Source organism: Convolutriloba macropyga, chromosome 5 (assembly GCF_964194025.1).
Source record: "Convolutriloba macropyga chromosome 5, txConMacr16.3, whole genome shotgun sequence".
In the NCBI taxonomy this organism is placed as follows: Eukaryota; Metazoa; Xenacoelomorpha; order Acoela; family Convolutidae; genus Convolutriloba; species Convolutriloba macropyga.
Window position 1 is genome coordinate 43,617,861 of NC_134472.1, and position 20,497 is coordinate 43,638,357.

The following is a 20,497-nucleotide window of genomic DNA, read 5'->3' on the forward strand; positions in this document are numbered from 1 at the left end:
TAAAAACTTCAATCAATTTCTATCTTGTTAGAGAAATTACGCTTGTAGAAACGTTTAGTAAACTTCAGGACTATTGGTCATGCACGAAAGCTGAAAATTGTTGCAAATAACTCGTGTTGCAGATCAGGTCTTGGTTGTAGCTTCTTGTTTAGGCAAAATTTTTTTTCGTTAATTCAGCATTGCAAACACGTCATACTCTGCCAAGCTTTTTCAGATCTAGCACTGGTTGATGAGGCAAATACCATTGTTTCCCGAAGGTTCCTTTTTCTTCGCCCTTGTCCAATATCTGTACGAATCCATTTTCTAAATATGTATCTATTATCTGTTGATAAAAGTTCTTCAGATTTGGTTCCTTTTGGAACCTTCGCTCCAATCAGTAAAGCTGACCCTAGGCTGATTTTTGGCCCTGGTTGACTCCGAAGCATTCCCATTTCGTACTGCTGGCCTCTAAACTTTGTCGTACCGTTTATTATCTTTTGTGCAGGCAGTTATTTCTTTGGTTGACTTAGGTTTATGAAGCAAAACGTTCTATGTTCCACTAGGTTTGGGTATTCTTAGCCAATTTCACGTCTTCTGTGAAGGCGAAATGACAAAAATTTTTACTTCTACCTGTCATTGGTCCACTGACTACCCATCCCAGCTCTATCTGAACGGGGAAGGTTCACTTCGTGTTCTTATCTTGGTGTACAATAGACGTTGTAGCTCAGAAGCACGTGAGCCAAGGATAATGCCAACTTCCATCAAGTTCAAACTTTTATTTGGTGAAGCACTTAAACAACTGAAGGTTTGCTTCAGCTTGTTGTAGTCGTAGTTAGTGCTTCCAATTGAGATTGACATTTTTACGAATGCATCGATCGAATGCTCCTGTGAATGTAGTTCTTTTATTTTGAGAGGAACCTCTTCAGTGTTTAAGTCCACTGTTCATTGTATGCCAGCTATAAAGAGACTTGTAACTTCTCTTGCATACTTTGATCGATTAATGAAACCCTTGGTCCACCATCGTGGAAAAGATATGTATTCAGCTTTTTAACACGGCTCCCTTTTGAGAGAGGAACTATCTGAAGAAATCTCGGGACTTCAATACTCTGGTTGATTGTTGCTGCACTTAACTTGACCGCGTGGTTGCTCTCGTCCATTTGGTTTTTTGAATGGAACACCCATTTATACCGCACGCATTGACTTTCCAATTTCTGATTGCATATCCGTTGCTTAGACATCCGTAACATAAGCGTTGCTTCCTCAATGCTGCTCATCAATCTTTCACACTCATTATCCTGAACAATGGAAAATTACAAATTCTACGAGTGCCATCAGCTAGCAGACAGTGATCTTTTTGCATTTGCATCCTTTGTTTCACATCTAAACTCGCATCAAAAATCGATGTCTTCGAGAATCGTTTCTGTTTTTTTATTCCACTCGAATTCCGCTCATATCTTGCATTTTTTAAAATCAAATTCAGATCTTTTCTTGCTTTTTATTCCGCTCAATTTCCGCTCATTCTGGTTAAAAAATTGTAAGGGCTTTGAGCGGATTTTGCTAAACTGTCCGCTCGAATTCCGCTCATTTTTTCAGCTCATTCCTCAACTAGGGCATCTACCCAAAAATTGCCCAGTGTTATTAGAAGTTTCAAGATCTGACGCCACTGTGCAGATGACAACAATTTAAATTTTTTTTTCAACAACAATTTTTTTTCAAAAACTCGATATTGTTCATTCAATTCAACGTTTAAGGATTTTTTTAAAAATTCGCACGTAAATGCAAGCACATTTTCTATTGAGGATTGGCAAAACAAAACTGAGTAAATAAGTCAACCTAAAATTGACACTCATTTTTCGAGTGATAGAAAAAATTGTTCTAATTTTTTCGTCAGAAAAATCAGTCGAAATCCATATAATCGGAAAATATGAGCCAGATTGTAAAAACACTAGTTTAATGATGCAAAAGACAACCGTTTTGCAGCTATGAAGGTTGAGCAATCTATTTTCTGATACAGCACTTGAAGTTGACCAACATATTTATTCTTCTCATAATTTCTATCTAATCTTTATAGCTGTAGAAGAGTGTCCATAGCAAAGATGAAGAGATGATGATGTTTCTGGGGAGAACCTTGACAACTTTTTCTGGTTCAGACTGAAATGCTGTTGAAAGATCGTACCATAAATTACATTGAATTTGCCTTTTAATGTTTACTTTACTCTGTAAAATTGGAATGGAAAAATAACCAAGATCTAAAAATTTTATAATTTGAATTTTTGAAAAAAGTAGCTGAACAGTTAAATGATATTCGAAGCAAATTATAAGTGTGTAAATTTAGGTGTCAAAGTTCAATATGATGATTAAGACAACTATTTTCGAACCCTAATTGTTCTAACATTAAAATGATTAAAATATGCAAAAACAGTGCAAAAGGATTCTATTTTTTGTTTATTGTTGAAATTGAAAAAATTTAACAAAGGGCACATTTTGCAGCTTAGATTATAGCATTTGAGTAATTGAAAGTTGAACTAATATCTGAAGTAGAAATATCCGAGCACGACTGCGGTGGCAATGAAGTGAACCAATGAGAAGAATCTGTCCAGGGTTGTAGCAAAGAGACCCCACACTCTCTGGGCGTCTAACTTCATCCCACTTTGGAAATAGTTCGAGTCTTCATCACTTTTGTCATCAAACTCAACACCACTCTTGAGAGTATCTTGTTTGCACAATGAGGCTTTTGGAGCTCTCGAGGCCTTTCGCGTTTTGAGTTGCTCAATCTTTGGTGTCAAGTGTAATTTTCTGAGATGTTTCGATGAGACTATTTTTCTGATTTTGTCCGAGACATGGTCGTCAGTGTAGTGGTGCACGTTCACAACTGAAACGTGATTAATATGTACGAGTTGACGAATCTTAACTTATTATTTAAATACGCCTTTCCCTTTAAAACAATAGGTATATATTTTTTACAGTAATGGAAGCATATAGAGAAATCAACTGTAATAAAGACAACTGTTTTGAGCGATTTGACTTTTCTTACATGACTATACCTAATACGATGACCTCTAAATGCTTCTGTATCCTACAAGCATGCGTTTATATTTGCATAATAATTGCATATAGAGAAATCAACTGTAATAAAGACCATAAAAAAGCTTATGAAGCTAAGACGTGGTTACATACAAATCATGACTTCTCAGAAAAACTTTGATCGTAGGACTGTTATTCAGAAATGATTATTTTTTCGACACACGTAACCTGAGAGATTAAACTATATGTCAACTATTCTGCCACCTTCTACGAAATCTTGTTTTTTTTTGCAACAAGTAAATTAAAATTATAACCATACGGTTAATAATAATAAATTGTCTACTGGTGTCTTTACAGAATAAATAGAGCACTTACACAGTTGATCAATACATATAAAAAAGAGCACCAGAAAGATCGCCATTAGACCATAAGGTCCGTTTTCAGGCATCTCATAGTCGGAAGAGAATTTTCATGTTATTTATTTTATAAGTTATTTAGTGGAAATCAAAATTAAAGTAATAGCGAGAAAAAAAGAAGGTTAAATATACTTGAAACAAAAAATACTTCAAATCATTCAAAGAAAATAAAGTAATGAACATCAACAAATTTCTTAAAGAATCACATTATAAAATTTTCTTCCGATTGTTTTCTTCCTAAAAATAAAATCACTTTTAAAAGCTCCTGCGTTACTATTCAAAAAAATTATTCATGTTGTGAGAGCAAGAGATCATTCAACGTTTTCCTAAAAACAATTCCATTTTTAACCAACCGAAGCCACTGTGGTAACTTATTCCATTTTTGTACGCATTAACGAACAATCTAATTCATTCCAAAGCTGGTTGTGGGATTCTGTCTAATTTTGAATTGTTTTATTCGAGTATTTTGATGAAGACTCAGATACCCGTGAAATTTTCAGAAATTTCTGGCCTAGCTATATCATAATGAAATTTGATTAGCGTCATTTTTGCTATTATTAGCTCAGCTTGTAAAGTCTTTGTCTGGATTAGTAGATCTTTCACTTCGTCATAATTTTCGCGTAGAAAGCACACCTTTATACCCCAGTTAACCTGTTGATTAAGGCGTTTCAGATTTTTTGCAGGTAAATTTTGAAAAAAGATTGCCGAAAATGATAAGTGTGAAAGCACAAGTGATTTTAGAAGAAGAATGCGCGCGTTCAGGGGAATTTGATGTTTTATTAGGTAAATTGATCTTATATCAAGGGCCATCTTTATTAAGGTTTCATTCAGCTGCTCATCGAAACTGAGATTCCTCTCAATTTGAATACCAAGATATCTGCAACTTTTTTTCTGTTGTTAGAACTTTGTTTTTATAAAAAATGGATCCGAAATCAGAACTATCCCGCGAGAAAAAGATTAATTCGGTTTTGTTTTTATTTAAACTTAGTTTGTTCATCTCTACATGTTCTTCTGTTTTTTGTAAAAATTCAATGACTTTTCCATGTAAGCTACTTTTCTGTCCACAATAGATAATACTTGTGTCATCAGCGAATTGAATTTCTTTTTCCCTTTGTTTATATTAGATGAGAAATCGTTCACATATAAAAGAGAAATGAGTGGTCATAAAGCAGTTCCCTCTGGCACACCGTGATTCACAATTTCACAATGAGAGAACATGCCATTAAGTTTTACCTTTCGTCTGCGGTTGGCATGAAGTGAAAACAGTAATACTTTCGCTTCCTGGGAAAAACCATACATCTCAATTTTTAAGAAAATATACGAAATGGAATTAAACGCTTTTGCAAGGTCTAGAAAAATGGCAACACTTTCTTTGCTCTGATCTAAATTAGAGGGTACTGTTTCCACCAGTTCTAAAACTGCATCTGTTGCTGACTTTTTTATTCTGAAATCCAGATTGCTCTTTATTTATAATTTTATGTTTATCAATGAAATCCATCATCTGAGTAAGAAAGGAGGCGCTCAAAGATTTTTGCAAACCTCGGAGTTGCAGAATTTGGTCGATAGTTTGTGCTGTCTAATATATCACCTTTTTTGAAAATTGGTGTCACATAGGCTAGTTTCATTTTAGTTGGGAAAATTTTCTCCTTAATGCACTAATTTAAGGCAAACTGTAGATGTACGCCTATAGCTAATTTGCAAGACTTTATGAGACAAATTGATATTTCACTAGGTCCTGCTGCTTTGTTATCGTCTAGAGAGCCAATGACTGAGTAAAGTGTGCTTTTCTAGACACAGTTCTGAATGTGAATTCAGACATATTAAGTTTATCAGGGTATTTAAAAGCAAAATCCGAACCTTTGAAACCACCTAGATTAGCAAATGATCCATTTAGACAATTGACGATATTTTTGTTCCCTTGAAACATCACCACTCTCTAATCTGATTTCATCAATCTTCACACTTTTTTCACTCGGCCTGATCTTCTGTTTAATGAATTTCCATTGATCTTTACTTGTTGGTATATTTTGGAAGAAATTGACTCAAAAAGTGTTGTGCGCCTCCTTTAACCTCCTCTTAACTAAGTTTCCTAAACGCTTGAATTCTTGGTACGTCTCGCTGTCAGGATTTTTTTTCCATTTATTGAACATTAAGCCGCAAAATGTGAACTTTTTTCACGTGAATTTACTCGAATTTGTCCTTTTTTTTCCACGACAGCACTTAATAACGTGTCAGTTATATAAAAGTCAAAGGGAACATAATTTATAAACAATTGCATATGATTCCCTCTTATTACTAACCGAAGATTAGGAGGAAAAATAGCAAAACAGCACTTATGGAAAAGGGTTCTACTTCTTTCACCCCGATTCGTTTAACCCCGCATGTTCACCCCGTATCTTTTAACCCCTCTATCATTTCACCCCTCTATCGATTCATCCCGCCAATTAGCAGTCGACATTTAATCCATATTTTTTCATAAATAAAAGTAGATAACTTAATCCCATATTCGGTTGTGATACTTTGATATCAAGTCCCACGAGCCGCTAAGGCATGGCCATGGCCCGCGAAGCACGGCCAAATGATTATATTGCTAATATAAGTCCTTGTTTTACAAAAGATTAAAATCAGGGTGAGACGATAGAGGGGTTAATTGATAGAGTGGTGGATAAATCGGGGTTAAATGATAGGGGGTTATTACACCGCAGAGGTATACCCCAAAATTTCCGCCTTAGTAAAATTCGCTCGGAAATTAGATACATAAAATGAACGAAATTAGGAGACATCCTTTGTATCTTACTTATCGGAAACGGGGTTCCGCCACTTTTGCGAAATAAAAGAACTTTCGAATTGAAAATTAGGTTACAAGTCTTGTAGTACGTTTCCGCTGAATTTAGGTATCTATTATTCGCATTAAAAGTATCTGTAATCCACAGTTGAGCCTAATTTAAAGCGCGCATTTTGAGCATGCTCAATTTTTACTCTGTGATAGCCACTTTATAAAAGATTTAAATAGAGCTTTTAAAGCTTAAAAGCGATTTAAACACAAGCAACTTTAAAGACAAAGTCGAAAAGTCGAGCCGCCGGTTTTTTCCGAAAAACCCTCGCTCAAAAAGGAACTTGTATACCAATGTTGGACTGGCAAACTCGGGGGCACTATAAGAAGGGACACTGATGTAGAAAACAAACGGCTTTTGTTAACCAATAAGGGAAAATCGATCAGAAAATCCGACAAAAAATATTGAGGGATTTTTCAGAAAAAAGTCAAATTTATAGTTTTTTTGTTTTTAATTCACTGAACAAAAATTTTAGTTTGCAAACTAATCCAAAAATTTATTGGATTATAATTCAGTGATCAAATTAAATGTCCTTAGATTCTGAACACCAAAGTCAGAATTACAATTTCGTCCAATATTTCTCAAATTTATTTTTTATTTAAAAAAATGATGTAACCCTATGGGTCAAAGAAGTGTAGAATGTTGCTCATACTATTTTCGTAGTATCTCCTATTTATATGGATTGTATTAAACTCAAAGTTTTTGTTTTGGGGTCAATACTTGAAAAAATGGTACATTAGAAAAGTAAAGTTCGGAAACACAAAAAGTTCGTCTGTTTTTTTTATGTAAAATGCCTTTTTTCCCGACTATTGGATCTAGGTTGTTCAAAGTTATAAGAGAAATGTGTGTCAACCTGATGTTGGCTTTGATGTAAAGAAACTTAAAATTAGTTTTATATAAAGTCAAGTTTTGCAATTTCGTCAAATGTTTCTCTAAAGTCGATTCGTATTTCAAAAATATGATGTAACCCCATGGGTCAAAGAAGTGTAGATTGTTGCTCATACTATTTTCGTAGTATCTCCTATTTATATGGATTGTATTAAACTCAAAGTTTTTGTTTTGGGGTCAATACTTGAAAAAATGGTACATTAGAAATGTAAAGTCCAGAAACGCAAAAAATTCCTAAGTTTTTTATGTAAAATGCCTTCTTATTTCGCAACTATTGGGTCTAGGTGGTTTAAAGTGATATGGGAAACGTGTGTTATGAACTGTGGCTATGATGTCAAGAAATTTAAGATTAGTGCTATGTGAAGTCAAGTTTTGCAATTTCATCCAATATTTCTCAAAATTCGTCTCTTATTTAGAAAATATGATGTGACCCTATGGGTCAAGGAGTTGTAGAATGTTGCTCATACTATTTTTGTATTATCTACTATTCATATGCATTGTATTAAACTCAAAATTTTTGCTTTGGGGTCAATACTTGGAAAATTGGTACATTAGAGAAGTAAAGTTCGGAAAGGCAAAAAATTCGTCTGTTTTTTAGGTAAAATGAAATCTTTTTTCTCGACTGTCGGTTTTAGGTGTTTCAAAGTGATTAGAAAATAGTGTTTCAGGCTATTTTTGGCCATGATGTAAAGAAATTTAAGATTAGTGTTATATAAAGTCAAGTTATTCAATTTCGTCCAATGTTTCTCAAAATTCGTCTCTTATTTAAAAAATATGATGTGACCCTATGGGTCAAACAGTTGAAGAATGTTGCTCATACTTTTTTCGCGGTATCTCCTGTTCACATGGATTGTATTAAACCAAAAAAATTTGCTTTGGGGTCAATACTTGAAAAGTTGGTACATATAAAAAGTAAAGTTCTGAAACGCAAAAAATTCGTTTTTTTTAGGTTAAATGTTTTTTATTTCTCGACTATTGGGACTAGGTGGTTCAAAGTGATAAGAGAAACTTGTGTCAGCCTAATGTTGGCTATGATGTAAAGAAACTTAAAATTAGTTGTATATAAAGTCAAGTTTTGCAATTTCGTCAAATGTTTCTCTAAAGTCGATTCGTATTTCAAAAATATGATGTAACCCCATGGGTCAAAGAAGTGTAGATTGTTGCTCATACTATTTTCGTAGTATCTCCTATATATATGGATTGTATTAAACTCAAAGTTTTTGTTTTGGGGTCAATACTTGAAAAAATGGTACATTAGAAAAGTAAAATTCGGAAACACAAAAAATTCGTCTGTTTTTTTAATGTAAAATGCCTTTTTTTCCCGACTATTGGATCTAGGTTGTTCAAAGTTATAAGAGAAACGTGTGTCAACCTGATGTTGGCTTTGATGTAAAGAAACTTAAAATTAGTTTTATATAAAGTCAAGTTTTGCAATTTCGTCAAATGTTTCTCTAAAGTCGATTCGTATTTCAAAAATATGATGTAACCCCATGGGTTAAAGAAGTGTAGATTGTTGCTCATACTATTTTCGTAGTATCTCCTATTTACATGGATTGTATTAAGACAAAAATTTTTGGTTTGGGGTCAATACTTTTAAAATTGGTACATTAGAAAAGGAAAGTTCAGAAGAGCAAAAAATTCGTCAGTTTTTTTATGTAAAACGCCGTCTTCTTTCTCAACTATTGGGTCTAGGTGGTTTAAAGTGATATCAGAAACGTGTGTCAGGTATACAATGGCTATGATGTGTAGAAATTTAAGATTAGTGCTATATGAAGTCAAGTTTTGCAATTTCATCCAATATTTTTCAAAAATCGTCTCTTATTTAGAAAATATGATGTGACCCTATGGGTCAAGGAGTTTTAGAAGGTTGGCCATACTATTTTCGTTGTATCTCCTATTCCTATTCATATCGATTGTATTAAATACAAAGTTTTTGTTTTGTCCTCAATACTTGAAAAGTTGGTACATTAGAAACGTAAAGTGCGGAAACGCAAAAAATTCGTCTGTTTTTTTTATGTAAAATGCCTTTTTTTCCCGATTATTGGATTTAGGTTGTTCAAAGTTATAACAAAAACGTGTGTCAGGCTAATTTTGGCTATGTTTTAAAGAAGTTTAAGATGAGTGTTATGTATAGTCAAGTTTTAAAATTTCGTCAAATGTTTCTCTAATGTCGTTTCGTATTTCAAAAATATGATGTAACCCCATGGGTCAAAGAAGTGTATAATGTTGCTCACACTTTTTCCGTAGTATCTCCTATTCATTTGGGTTGTAATAAACTCAAAGTTTTTGTTTTGGGCTCAATACTTGAAAAATTGGTACATTAGAAAAGGAAAGTTCGGAAACAAAAAAAATTCGTCTAGGTGGTTCAATGAGTTGAAAGAAACTTGTCTCAAGCTAACGTTGGCTGTGAAGCATTTGGCTATTCTATTTTGTGAAATATATGATGTACGTCCCAGTGCCGAAGAAACTGATTTTTTCCGGAAAATCCCTCGCTCAAAAAAGGCTTTGTCAATGTGGGACGGGTGTAGATTCAATCAACTGGCTAGGAACCCTTTGATAAGTAGTAATAATGTAGTAATAAGTACTAGTAGTAGTAATAAAGCTTTAATAATCACTTTTATGCTCAAAATTGGGCATTAAATTAGGCTTAATTGCGGATTATTGTGCGAAATCGAGCTTTGTTGCGTGCGAAAAGGTGATACATAAATGGAGCAGATGCGTGATACAAGACGCGCGAAAAATAGGTTATAAAGTTTGTATTTGTATTTCGCGGCTAAGATTAGGACACTTTTGCGAACACGGGTTGCTTATTTCCCTTCAATTTTACCGGTTTCTGCTAAAGTAGCTATTTTCCGCAATATTGTTGCATTTTCAATGTATTAACATAGGAGAAACGAACAAGAGATACACGCATCGGGCATATTTGCCCGTGACGATTTGAGTATACCTCTGCGTTGTAATAGTTAAATAAATAGGGGTGAAAAAGCTAGACACCATGGATAAGATAGCTCTTGAGAAAATATGGTTTCTAATTTTAAACTTGATTAATTGATAAAGAATAAAAGACTAAGTGAAGCATTCCTCAGTTGACCAAAAAGTCCCAACAAAGGTTTACGTTTGCAGCAAAGGTGTAATTTTTGTGGCGTTATGACATGTATTGCACCCACATTCGTGTTATTTTTCTAAGTGGATGGATTATGTAATTTGAGATTTGGTTTAATCCATGGAAACAATTTACAATAAAATTTTAAAAGGATTAAAAGGATTAAAAATTCGTGAAATGCCTTTTCTGACGGAATTCGGTAGACCGGTAGACGCTCGTAATGATAATTCAAGCAATTTCTTATTGCATTCAATTATATGTTTACGGATTGGACCCACCTAACCCCATAGTTAAAATAGTTGCCTGAATGATATGCGGTTTTCTTGGAGCATTATTCTGCTCTGTAAGTAAAAAGTGCAAGATAATGTATGTATGTCATGTATGTCATGTGCTGTGCTGCTGAATTTGCAGCTCTTGCCTGTAAAATTTGCTCCATGCAATTATTCTACGAGATCTTAGAAATTACTATGTTTTTCATGACTACGGAGAAAATTTATTGGGGTAAAAGGTTTTGAGAAAGATGAAGGTAGCGGTATATATTGAGATCAGATAAAATATTACTGATATTATCCTTGTGTCAATGACAACAATTCAAATATAAAATTTTGACAAAGAAAACCTTCAAATTGCAGCTGTCCCGGGTCGAGGTTTGGCGGTGAATCTTCGTAAGAAATGCTGTGAAAAAAAAATAATTTTCACCGCGTATTTCTTACATCTTTTTGCGGTGAATGCGGTGAATCGCGGTGAATTATTTATTTTCACCGCGTTCTCAGTATTCTTGCAAAAAAACAATCGTTCACAGACGGGTTCGAACCTCTGACCTCCTGCATGCCTTCAACTGCTTAGTCCACTGCGCCAACTTTCACTTTCATTTGAGAAACTACATGTGAATTTAAATCAGTTTGAGTAAATTTGGAAATTATATGCGGTGAATTTTTGTAAGAAATGCTGTGAAATGTGGTGAATTATTTTTTTTTCAGCGCATTCACCGCTTTCACCGCATTTCCTACATTAATTTGCCACAAAATTCGATGCAGTGAATATTTGTAAGAAATACGGTGAATTTTGCGGTGAATTTTTTTAGGAAATGCGGTGAAATATTTATTTTCACCGAATTCACCGCGATCACCGCATTTCTTGCAAAAATTCACTGCATTCACCGCATTTCTTACAAAAATTTACCCAAAAACCTCGACCCGGGTTACACGGTAAATGGCTTGTTGCTCAAGAGTTTTATCAATCACATTTTTATTATCCATTGATATGCGATATTTGCAGCAAGAAAAAAACATATTTTATAAGTTTTGCGAAAGTGGAGTTGTATCTGCGTAAAAAATTGAGACTTCTTTCACTTTTACATTTTTTCAAGAGGTTGAATGTAAAACTGCGATTAAGGCGTTTACTTCTGTGAACAAGCATAACATTTTTTACGAATATGCTGAGAGATTATAGATCATCACTGCATCTACAATTGTTTAGACAAGTGAACGTCAAACCAAAAAGCTGTTATAGATGATTCGGATGCTGAAAATTTTTGATTAGCGTTCTTGCGTAATTATAATAATGCACCAAGAATTCAAATGCTCTAATTTTCTCAAATATGGCAGAGATACAGCTGAAATACATATAGAATTTTTACAGTTTTCCGTTAACAACAGAACTTTACAGTTTCCCACGTGACTTAAATCTAACTTGATGATGAACCGTCTGAATTCACAATACAAATATTTGATTCAAATACTTGAGGCATAGCAGCCCAATTTGAGGTCCAGACCGAAATGGTCTGTGACCACACCATCCCAGACAAAAGTGACCTCTGATCAGACCGGCCCAGACTGATTCGTCCTCTGATCAGACTATAGTGCGCTCGAAGATCCGTGTGCGCTTAAAGTGCGCTCGAAAACTTCCTCTGATCAGAATATTGGGCGATCAAAATTGCCTGTGATCAGATTAATGTGCGTTCGAATTAGTCTGATCAGAGAATAGATTTCAACATGAAAAAATCTTTCAATATTATTATAAAATATTCATTTCATAACAATTGATGTTTTCAGAAAAATATACATTTAAAGGAAAAGCCTATCCTTAAAGTATTGCTAATGAAAAGAAATCCCAAGTGCCGAAAAAAAATATTGTTGAGTATGACATTAATTCGTGTTTTTGATTGAATGGATGAACTTAGACAGCTTTGCATAATAATGTCTTGATCTACAGTCATTCTAAATCTTTTCAAAAGGGGACCGGCAGTTGCTATCAGCTGGACCCTTTGTTTCTGATCAACCCATCAGGCTCTCGAAATCTCTGGTCAGAATGCTGCTGTATTGTTGACTCTTGGGAGAGACAACAACTGTGAGTAAAAAAAACAAAAAAACGAAAAAAATTCGCTGAAATCGGCCTCTGATCAGACTAGTGTGCGCTCGAATCGGTCTTTGATCAGACTAGTGTGCGCTCGAATCGGCCTCTGATCAGACTAGTGTGCGCTCAATACTGCTTCTGGTCAGACCGTACCAGACCGAAGTGACCTCTGATCAGACAAGTTCCAGATCATTGTCCAGACAAAGGTGTGCTCGAAGTCTTTTCCAGACCATGTAATTCGAGCGCACCGGGAAATTCGAGTGCACTCAAAGATGGTCTGATCGGAGGTCTTTTCGGTCTGTCAACCTCGACCTGGGAGAGTTTTTGAAACACACGTGATGCGGCCGACTGCTCCTCCAAAAAACTGGCAATCCTCTATCAAGTAAACTTTATTTGTAACTAAAATCAAGCAGAAAGGTAAATAGAACCTGCAAATGCGTGTTTACAGACTAAGACCGCAGTTTACCACGTAAAATTGTTTTTTTTTTTAATTTATTTTTATCAAAGGTTCTATAAAAACTTGAATCTTTTTAAAATATATATGAGATAATACGAGTGCAAAAAACTCTTTTATGCCTATACAAACTTCGGCTAAGCCCTCAAAGGATTCAATCTTTTCCAGCTAAGCGCTTGTCTTTGTATGTTTACTTGTCTTTGTATTATCCATAATTATCTTAAATCACCTGGTATACAAAAATTTGGTTTTTAATTTACTCCAAAATGAGGTGACTTCTTTGTTTTCATTGTAAAAACGTACCGATTGCAGCACTTAAAGCACGTACTGGTTTTGAAACTTTAATGATCCTAGTATATAGCGTAGCATTGATGCAGCCTTGGGTTTTAACTATTTTACATGTCTGGGCTACACCTATCCGTACCATCATCTTAATTTCCTAATTTGGTGTTCATGTTTCACATTTATTTTGTTTTAACTTACTCTTTGAATTCCACCTCTAGTTGATGTTTTCCGTTAAACTTCCAATTTTGGCATCTCGTAACCCAAATTTATTTTGTGAATAGTTATCTATCATCAGTTAAAATTAACTTATTTGCTTGTCTGTAAAACTTGTTTTCACTTTTGTTCAATTGAAATGTTAATTATCTAATTTCTGTTCATCCTATTTCAAATTGAATTTGATTTTTTTTCTATTCAATTTACAAAATCTGTTGATCTTTTCAAATATCTAATTTCAGCCTCGAAATACAACTTATGTGAATAGACTAATTCGAAGAGGTTTGCCTGCAAATCGAACAAATAATTTAAAACTGGTTTTCGGGACTCGAATACACTTAAAAAGTTTAGATAATTCCACGGATCTTTTCTGCTAGCGCCCCCCCCCCCAGCCTTATATAGCCGATAAATTTGCACCCCCCAAAAACCTAGTTTTCGTGAATTGTAAGAACGATATTTGCATTTCATTGAAACAAGAGTGTTTAGTTAGATTGAAGGCACTTTTAGAATAGTTTCCTAAAAGTTTTGAAAAATCAAGCTCTTATTGTAGCCGATATCACCAAAAATGATCTAATACAGACATTTTTATTGATGCTTACGTTATATGCAACAAATTTTGGTTGAATACGTAATACTTCCAAACCATAGCTGTGCTAGCTTTTAGTAAATGCATATTGCTCATATATGTTCACGTATAAGATTACTTAGCGTTAACAATATGTTTACACATTTATAAATGGGGGGTGCCTAACGAAGCGGGGGGGGGGGGGCGCTAGCAGAAAAGATCCAATTCCACTTCAATCAACAAAATTGTGCAACTAAGTGCGTTGACAATACGAATCATCCAAAATTTACGTGTATTTCCACCGCAAACACACCCAAAGAATCTAATTTCATGTGAATGACATGGCGCAGTCAGCAGCGAAAATATCGTTTTGTACACTATTCTTGCAGAGAAACCAAAATAAATCAAACTTTCACCTAAACAGCAAATAAATCTTCAAATGGCTCTTAAATGTCAAACGACCATAGAAACCAGATTGCTTTGCAGAGAACCATCTAGGGCCATTTTTGACTAAAAGTATGTCTCACTTCTATATTTGAGCATCGGAACAGAAGTATGACGGATTTTGGCGCAAAATCTTAACATGAGGACACCTACGACCTGACCTGATCACTATGATATTGTGGAAGATGTTGTGAACTCTTTCATGAGACCCAGAAATATTACAATTGATCGCTACATCTTTTCCCCCTAGAAAACAAAAACATGGTGAAACAGCTGAACATTTCTACATCCCTGTAAAGGAATTAGCAAAAAACATCTTTGAATGAAGGGAGCGAAAATAACGTAATACGAGATATCTTCTTCAAAAACATGTAGAATAAGGATCTTCAATGCGAACTACTCCGCGATAGAGAGACTTCAATGCGGTGCAAATTATAAAAACAAAAACAAATACAAAGATATGAGAACAGTCGCGGCTCTGATATCCATTGCCGTAATTGTGGACAAAATTGGATTGCAACTCATCGGTAAAAGTGACCAGCCGTGGGGATGAAATGTAACCTCTGTGGACTATGAAATTACTTCTCCATTTTTTTTGGCAAAAACTGAGTGAATGTAAAACTCCTCGAAAAACCAATAAAGTAAGTCACATAGGATCTGAAGCCGAAATCAAACGTAAACAAAGTTACGAATCAAACGAAAACAAAATTCAGATTTTAAATGAAAACCGTTAATGGAACTATAGCTCCTCTGACGGCAACTAAGTCGCAATGCTTTCTAGTAGACACAACATCAGCTCAAAATGCCAACTTAGGGTTGGGAATTCAAAATGCATATTTCTAGCAGATTCGGGCACTTCGTATTCGGTCGTAATTCTATCGTTGGTGAAAGAGATAATGTTCAACTTCCCAGATGCCATTTGGTCAGGGAAAAATTTTAACAATTTACAAAGTTTTTGGAATCGAAAACTTGAAACTCTTGGAGGTTAAAAGGCACACTTTAAAATTGATGATTAGGAAATCCACAGAGCACGATTTGTAATCGAAGCAGATGAGTAGTATAGTAGATTGCGGATACGGGACCAAACCTGAGAACGAACATAACTCACTCGCTTCGCTCACTCGTCATGTTCATCCCCAGCTCAGGTCCCCTATCTGACAACCCACTAACGCTCGCTCGCTGCTTCGCATCTCACCACTCGTGCTACGCACTCGCTCTCGCTTACTACTAGCTCATGCTTCGCATTTCGCTCTAGCTTCGCATACTATTACTATTACTATAAATTATGTGTATATATAGAGCCCGCTTACTACTACGCACACTAAAAATAGAATTATTATTGAATATATATATTCACATAATGATAAAATTATAATAAATATGTTCACATAACAATAAAGCTATATCGAACTCTTTGCATACTCAGAACAGTTTTCTGACTTCTATTCTATCACGAACAAAAACTCGAATAATATTCTGATTCTTATTCTTTTGAGAACATTTTTCGAACTTTTGTTCTTAAATGACGCCAACGTTGTACGCTTGAGTGATAAACAAAAAAAACTTCGAATGCCTCTGTATCTGCAGTTTGGCAACCGTATAATTTTTGAGTTTTGAATTAACAATATTCATATGTTCACACTCTGTCGACATTTTGAATACATCTATATATACACACTAAAAAATAGATTCATAATTGAAACTTAGTACCTTTTTCAATCAAATTTTGGCTTACCCACACGCACACAGTACTAGTTGAAATGCTGATAATTATTCACATTTTTAACAAACAATTAATTCTCAGGTTCTTCTTCTTCTACATGAAATGTTCGACCATTGATCTCACATGATACCATATTAGGACCAACTGAAGGCACCTCCAATCCATTATTCACAGCTTCTATCAAAAGTTCTCTGTCGTTTCTTAATTCATCAGATGCTAAATTTATTAGATTACCATTTTCTTTAATGCATTTCGAAACAAATTCTCTATCATCCCATTTTAATTTCTTTCCATATACCTCAAAAACTAACATAATCGCGCTTTTGTCAAAATTATTATTAAATTTTTTCATTTCTATCAATCATTCCACAATAACGTTCGAATAACTCTTTATTTGTGATTACTTTATAATTGAGATTATTTATTTGTGTTGCAATTCATTAGTGAAAAATTTATTCAAAATTTATTCATCACTAGCAAACTTTATAGCATTAGGATTTATATCAACAGCTTCCATCACAATATCTTCATCATTTCTTAATTCATAACTAGCAAACTCTAAACTTTTTGGGTTTTTATAAATAGCTTTCATCACAACCACTCTATCATTTTTTAATTCATCACTCGCCCATTCCAATACAAAACCACTTGATCTAAGAGCTTTCATCACAATCTCTCTATCATTTTTTAATTTATCACTCGCCCATTGCAACGCCCACCCTGTTGATTTAACAGCTTCCATAACAATTTCTCTATCATTTTTTAATTCATCACTAGCATGTTCCAGAGAAGATCCATTTCGATTAACAGATTTCATAACAATTTCTCTATCATTTCTCAATTCATCACTAGCGAATATTAAATTATCAGAATGATGCTTTACAGCTTCCATCACAACTTCTCTATCATTTCTCAATTCATAACTAGCATAGCCTAACAACCAAATATTAGAATTAATAACACTCATCATAAATTCTTTATCATTTTTTAAATCATCACTCACTGATTCAAAAGCATACTTAGATTCCTTAATCGCCATCTTTATAACCTCTCTATCATTTTTAATTCATCACTCGCCCATCGCAATGCAAACCCACATGATTTAACAGCACTCATAACAACTGCTTTATCATTTTTTAGATTATCACTAGCAAACTCTAAATTATTTCCAGAAAATTTAACACTCATCATTACAACTTCTTTATCATTTTTCAAATTATCATCTACAATATTCAAAACACAACCCGTATCAAATGTTGGAACACCTTTAACTGTTAAAAGATGTATAAATTGTTCTTTATCAGTTATCATTTATTAGTGAGCAAATTATTCAAATAACTTTTTTCATACTGTTTAATTCTTCAATTATATTATTAATAGAGTCATGATTTAATTTATTTTTAAAAAGAAAGTCATCTCTAAAATTCACATTATTATAATAACTTGCAGTTTCATAGATTAAGTGATTTATCAAAATTTTACCATACAGTTTTATTATAAAACTAGGGGTAGTTTTCACAGCTGCAAGAACAACTGTCTCATCTTGTTGTAGTCTACTACTAGCATAATCTATAAGCATACCACTAAATTCAACCGCTTTCAAAACAACTTCTTTATCATCTTTTAATTCATCACTTGCAAATTCGAACCATACACAATTTCTATCAATTAGCTTCAACATTAAATCTTTATGAAAAATTATATCTACTTCATCATCTTCCTCAATCATATTTGAATAATATTTAATTATTGTTTCTTCTTTTGAATATGTAAAATTACTTCGCTCGTATGAGTCTTCAATATCATCACAATATTCATTTAAACATTTTTCGGATATCTCACAAATATTAACAAAATCAATAAATTTTCGATTTATAGGTGAAGTACAATTCAAATTAATCCACTCAACTAAACATTTCTCTTCATACATATAACCATCACTACACATAACAGGATTTCTGATTCCAATATTATTGATAGGACACTTCGGTACCATTTACATATACACAATTATTTGAATTAAAAACAGTTGGGATTAAAATTATTGCAATTAAATTTAAACTCGATAACAATACTAATAGAAAAAATATTAAATATGTAGCCAATCTAAAATTATAAAATTCATTATCAGTTTGGAATATCATTTATACTGGATAAATATCTTTTTCTCAATCTTTCACTTGCACGACCAATCACTCTTTTATCCAATTTAACAACAATTTCAAAAATTTCATCATCATCCTTCAATTCTTTGCTAAGATGTTGATAATTTTTAGGATTAATTTGAACTGATAACATCGCAACTGATTTGTTTTTACGAAACTTCTTATTTAACAAATTAAAAAAACCACCATTTTCCATAAAAACCTTAGCTAAATCGATATTTGATTTCAAATTTGGAGAAGCATACTTATATGTATTAGGTTCATTTTCAACACATTCCTTGATTAATTCATAGTTATCCCTTACTTTTTCGACTCCATAAAAGACATTCCAGGGATCTTCTTTAATCGCTTTTTTAGCCTTATTTACATCAACTAATACTTTTTCTCTATTAAACCCAATCTTATTAAAACCAAATTTATCAAATCCATTTTTATCAAATTCTTCTTTGTTAAATCCAAATTTATTAAATCCATTTTTATCAAATCCTTCTTTGTCAAATCCGTATTGGTTGAAACCTGCAGAATTATATATTATTAATGATGTGTTATTTCTACTTTCTTTTTCAAATCGTACTATATTATTATCAATTCTTTCAAATGGTATATAATATGTAATTTTTTCTCTAGTTATAGGACATTTCAAATTTAATCCATCAAAACATTTCTGATCATACAAATAACCATCAGAACAGAAAATAACATCATCATTCAGATTTTCTAAACATACAGGACAGATAGCGACTTTCACTTCCATTTACATTTAAATAAATTATTCAAATATAAATGGAGCGTAAACTATATCCAAAATCTCCTGTGCGAGTGGTAATAGCAGGTCCATCGGGATGCGGAAAGACTTGTTTACTAACAAAATTAATAACTGAAATAATTAATGAATTCACTGAAATATATATTTATTCATCTTCAATTCATCAAGAAACATATCAAAAATTGATAGAATGTTTCGAACAAAAAATACCCCCGAAATCAATATATAAAATATTAAAAAACAAAAAAACTATTGAAGATTGTCTTGGTGATGAACTCTCTGACATTGAAATATTTGTTCATGAAAATATTGATGAATTAAAAGATCAAAGAGACTATCAAAACGAATCCATAGTTATTATTTTAGACGATCTCAACGACAGAGAAATGAATGATGATCGAGTTAAAGCGTTATTCAAAAGGGGACGCCATAACAATATAGCCGTTTTTATAATAAGTCAAGATTTTTACGAATTACCAAAACAAACAATAAGAGAAAACAGTAATATTTTTCACTTATTCAGACCAAATAATAGTAGAAATGTCCTAAATTTATTCCAAGATAAAGCTAGTATGGATATGTCTATCAATGAACTCAAATTATTAGTTAATACCTGTTGGCAAACTAATTTTCAACCACTAACAATTGATATGACGAAAGATAAATACCGAGGAAGATATAGATTAGGATTAGATTCTACTTTTGTTCCTAATTCTGATCCTTTTTGAAAGTATAAATGAGTGTTTATCCAAATGTAGCTGAAGAAGACTTAGCCTCACTAGAAAAATTGGCTGAACAACAGAAAAATGAAAAAGCAAGAAAAATTAAGAAGAGGATATTTAAATAAACATATGATAGAAAGTTAGCAGAAACATTCGAACCAATAACCAAAAAAATTGATGAAACAGTTAAAGTGGTTAAAGAATTAGAATCACCAAATGTTGTGAACAATTTTATACTTGAACCTCCCCCAAGTGTAACAATTACTGATGAATTATTTACAACATTAGGTTTGATGACTAAGAATAGTAACAAATTTAAAATTGTTAAAGACAACCAAGGTCGTGCTGTGTTAAATGATATCTATACCAATCCTATGGGTGGAAATGATATGAAAATTGGAGAAAATATATACGAACTAACACCAGAAATTCAAAAAGCTCTAACTAATACAAGTTAAAAATTTGATAAAATGAGTGATAGTGAAATCCTTATCTTCAGTCAAATTCTGGATGAAATAAAATATAAACCAGATGATGATAAAAAATCTAAACGACGAGACT

General features: G+C 33.2%; 1 protein-coding gene across 1 annotated transcript in view; it reads right to left on the reverse strand.

Moving 5' to 3' along the window:
* Positions 1 to 2,392: 2,392 nt before the first annotated feature.
* Positions 2,393 to 20,497, reverse strand: part of LOC142340020 (neuronal acetylcholine receptor subunit alpha-2-like) — a 36,776-nt gene continuing 18,671 nt past the window's right edge. Inside the window, exon 3 of the mRNA XM_075390417.1 lies at positions 2,393 to 2,851. Within this exon, the coding sequence (XP_075246532.1) occupies positions 2,505 to 2,851 (347 nt within the window). The 3' untranslated portion in view covers positions 2,393 to 2,504. The remainder of the gene's footprint in view (positions 2,852 to 20,497) is intronic.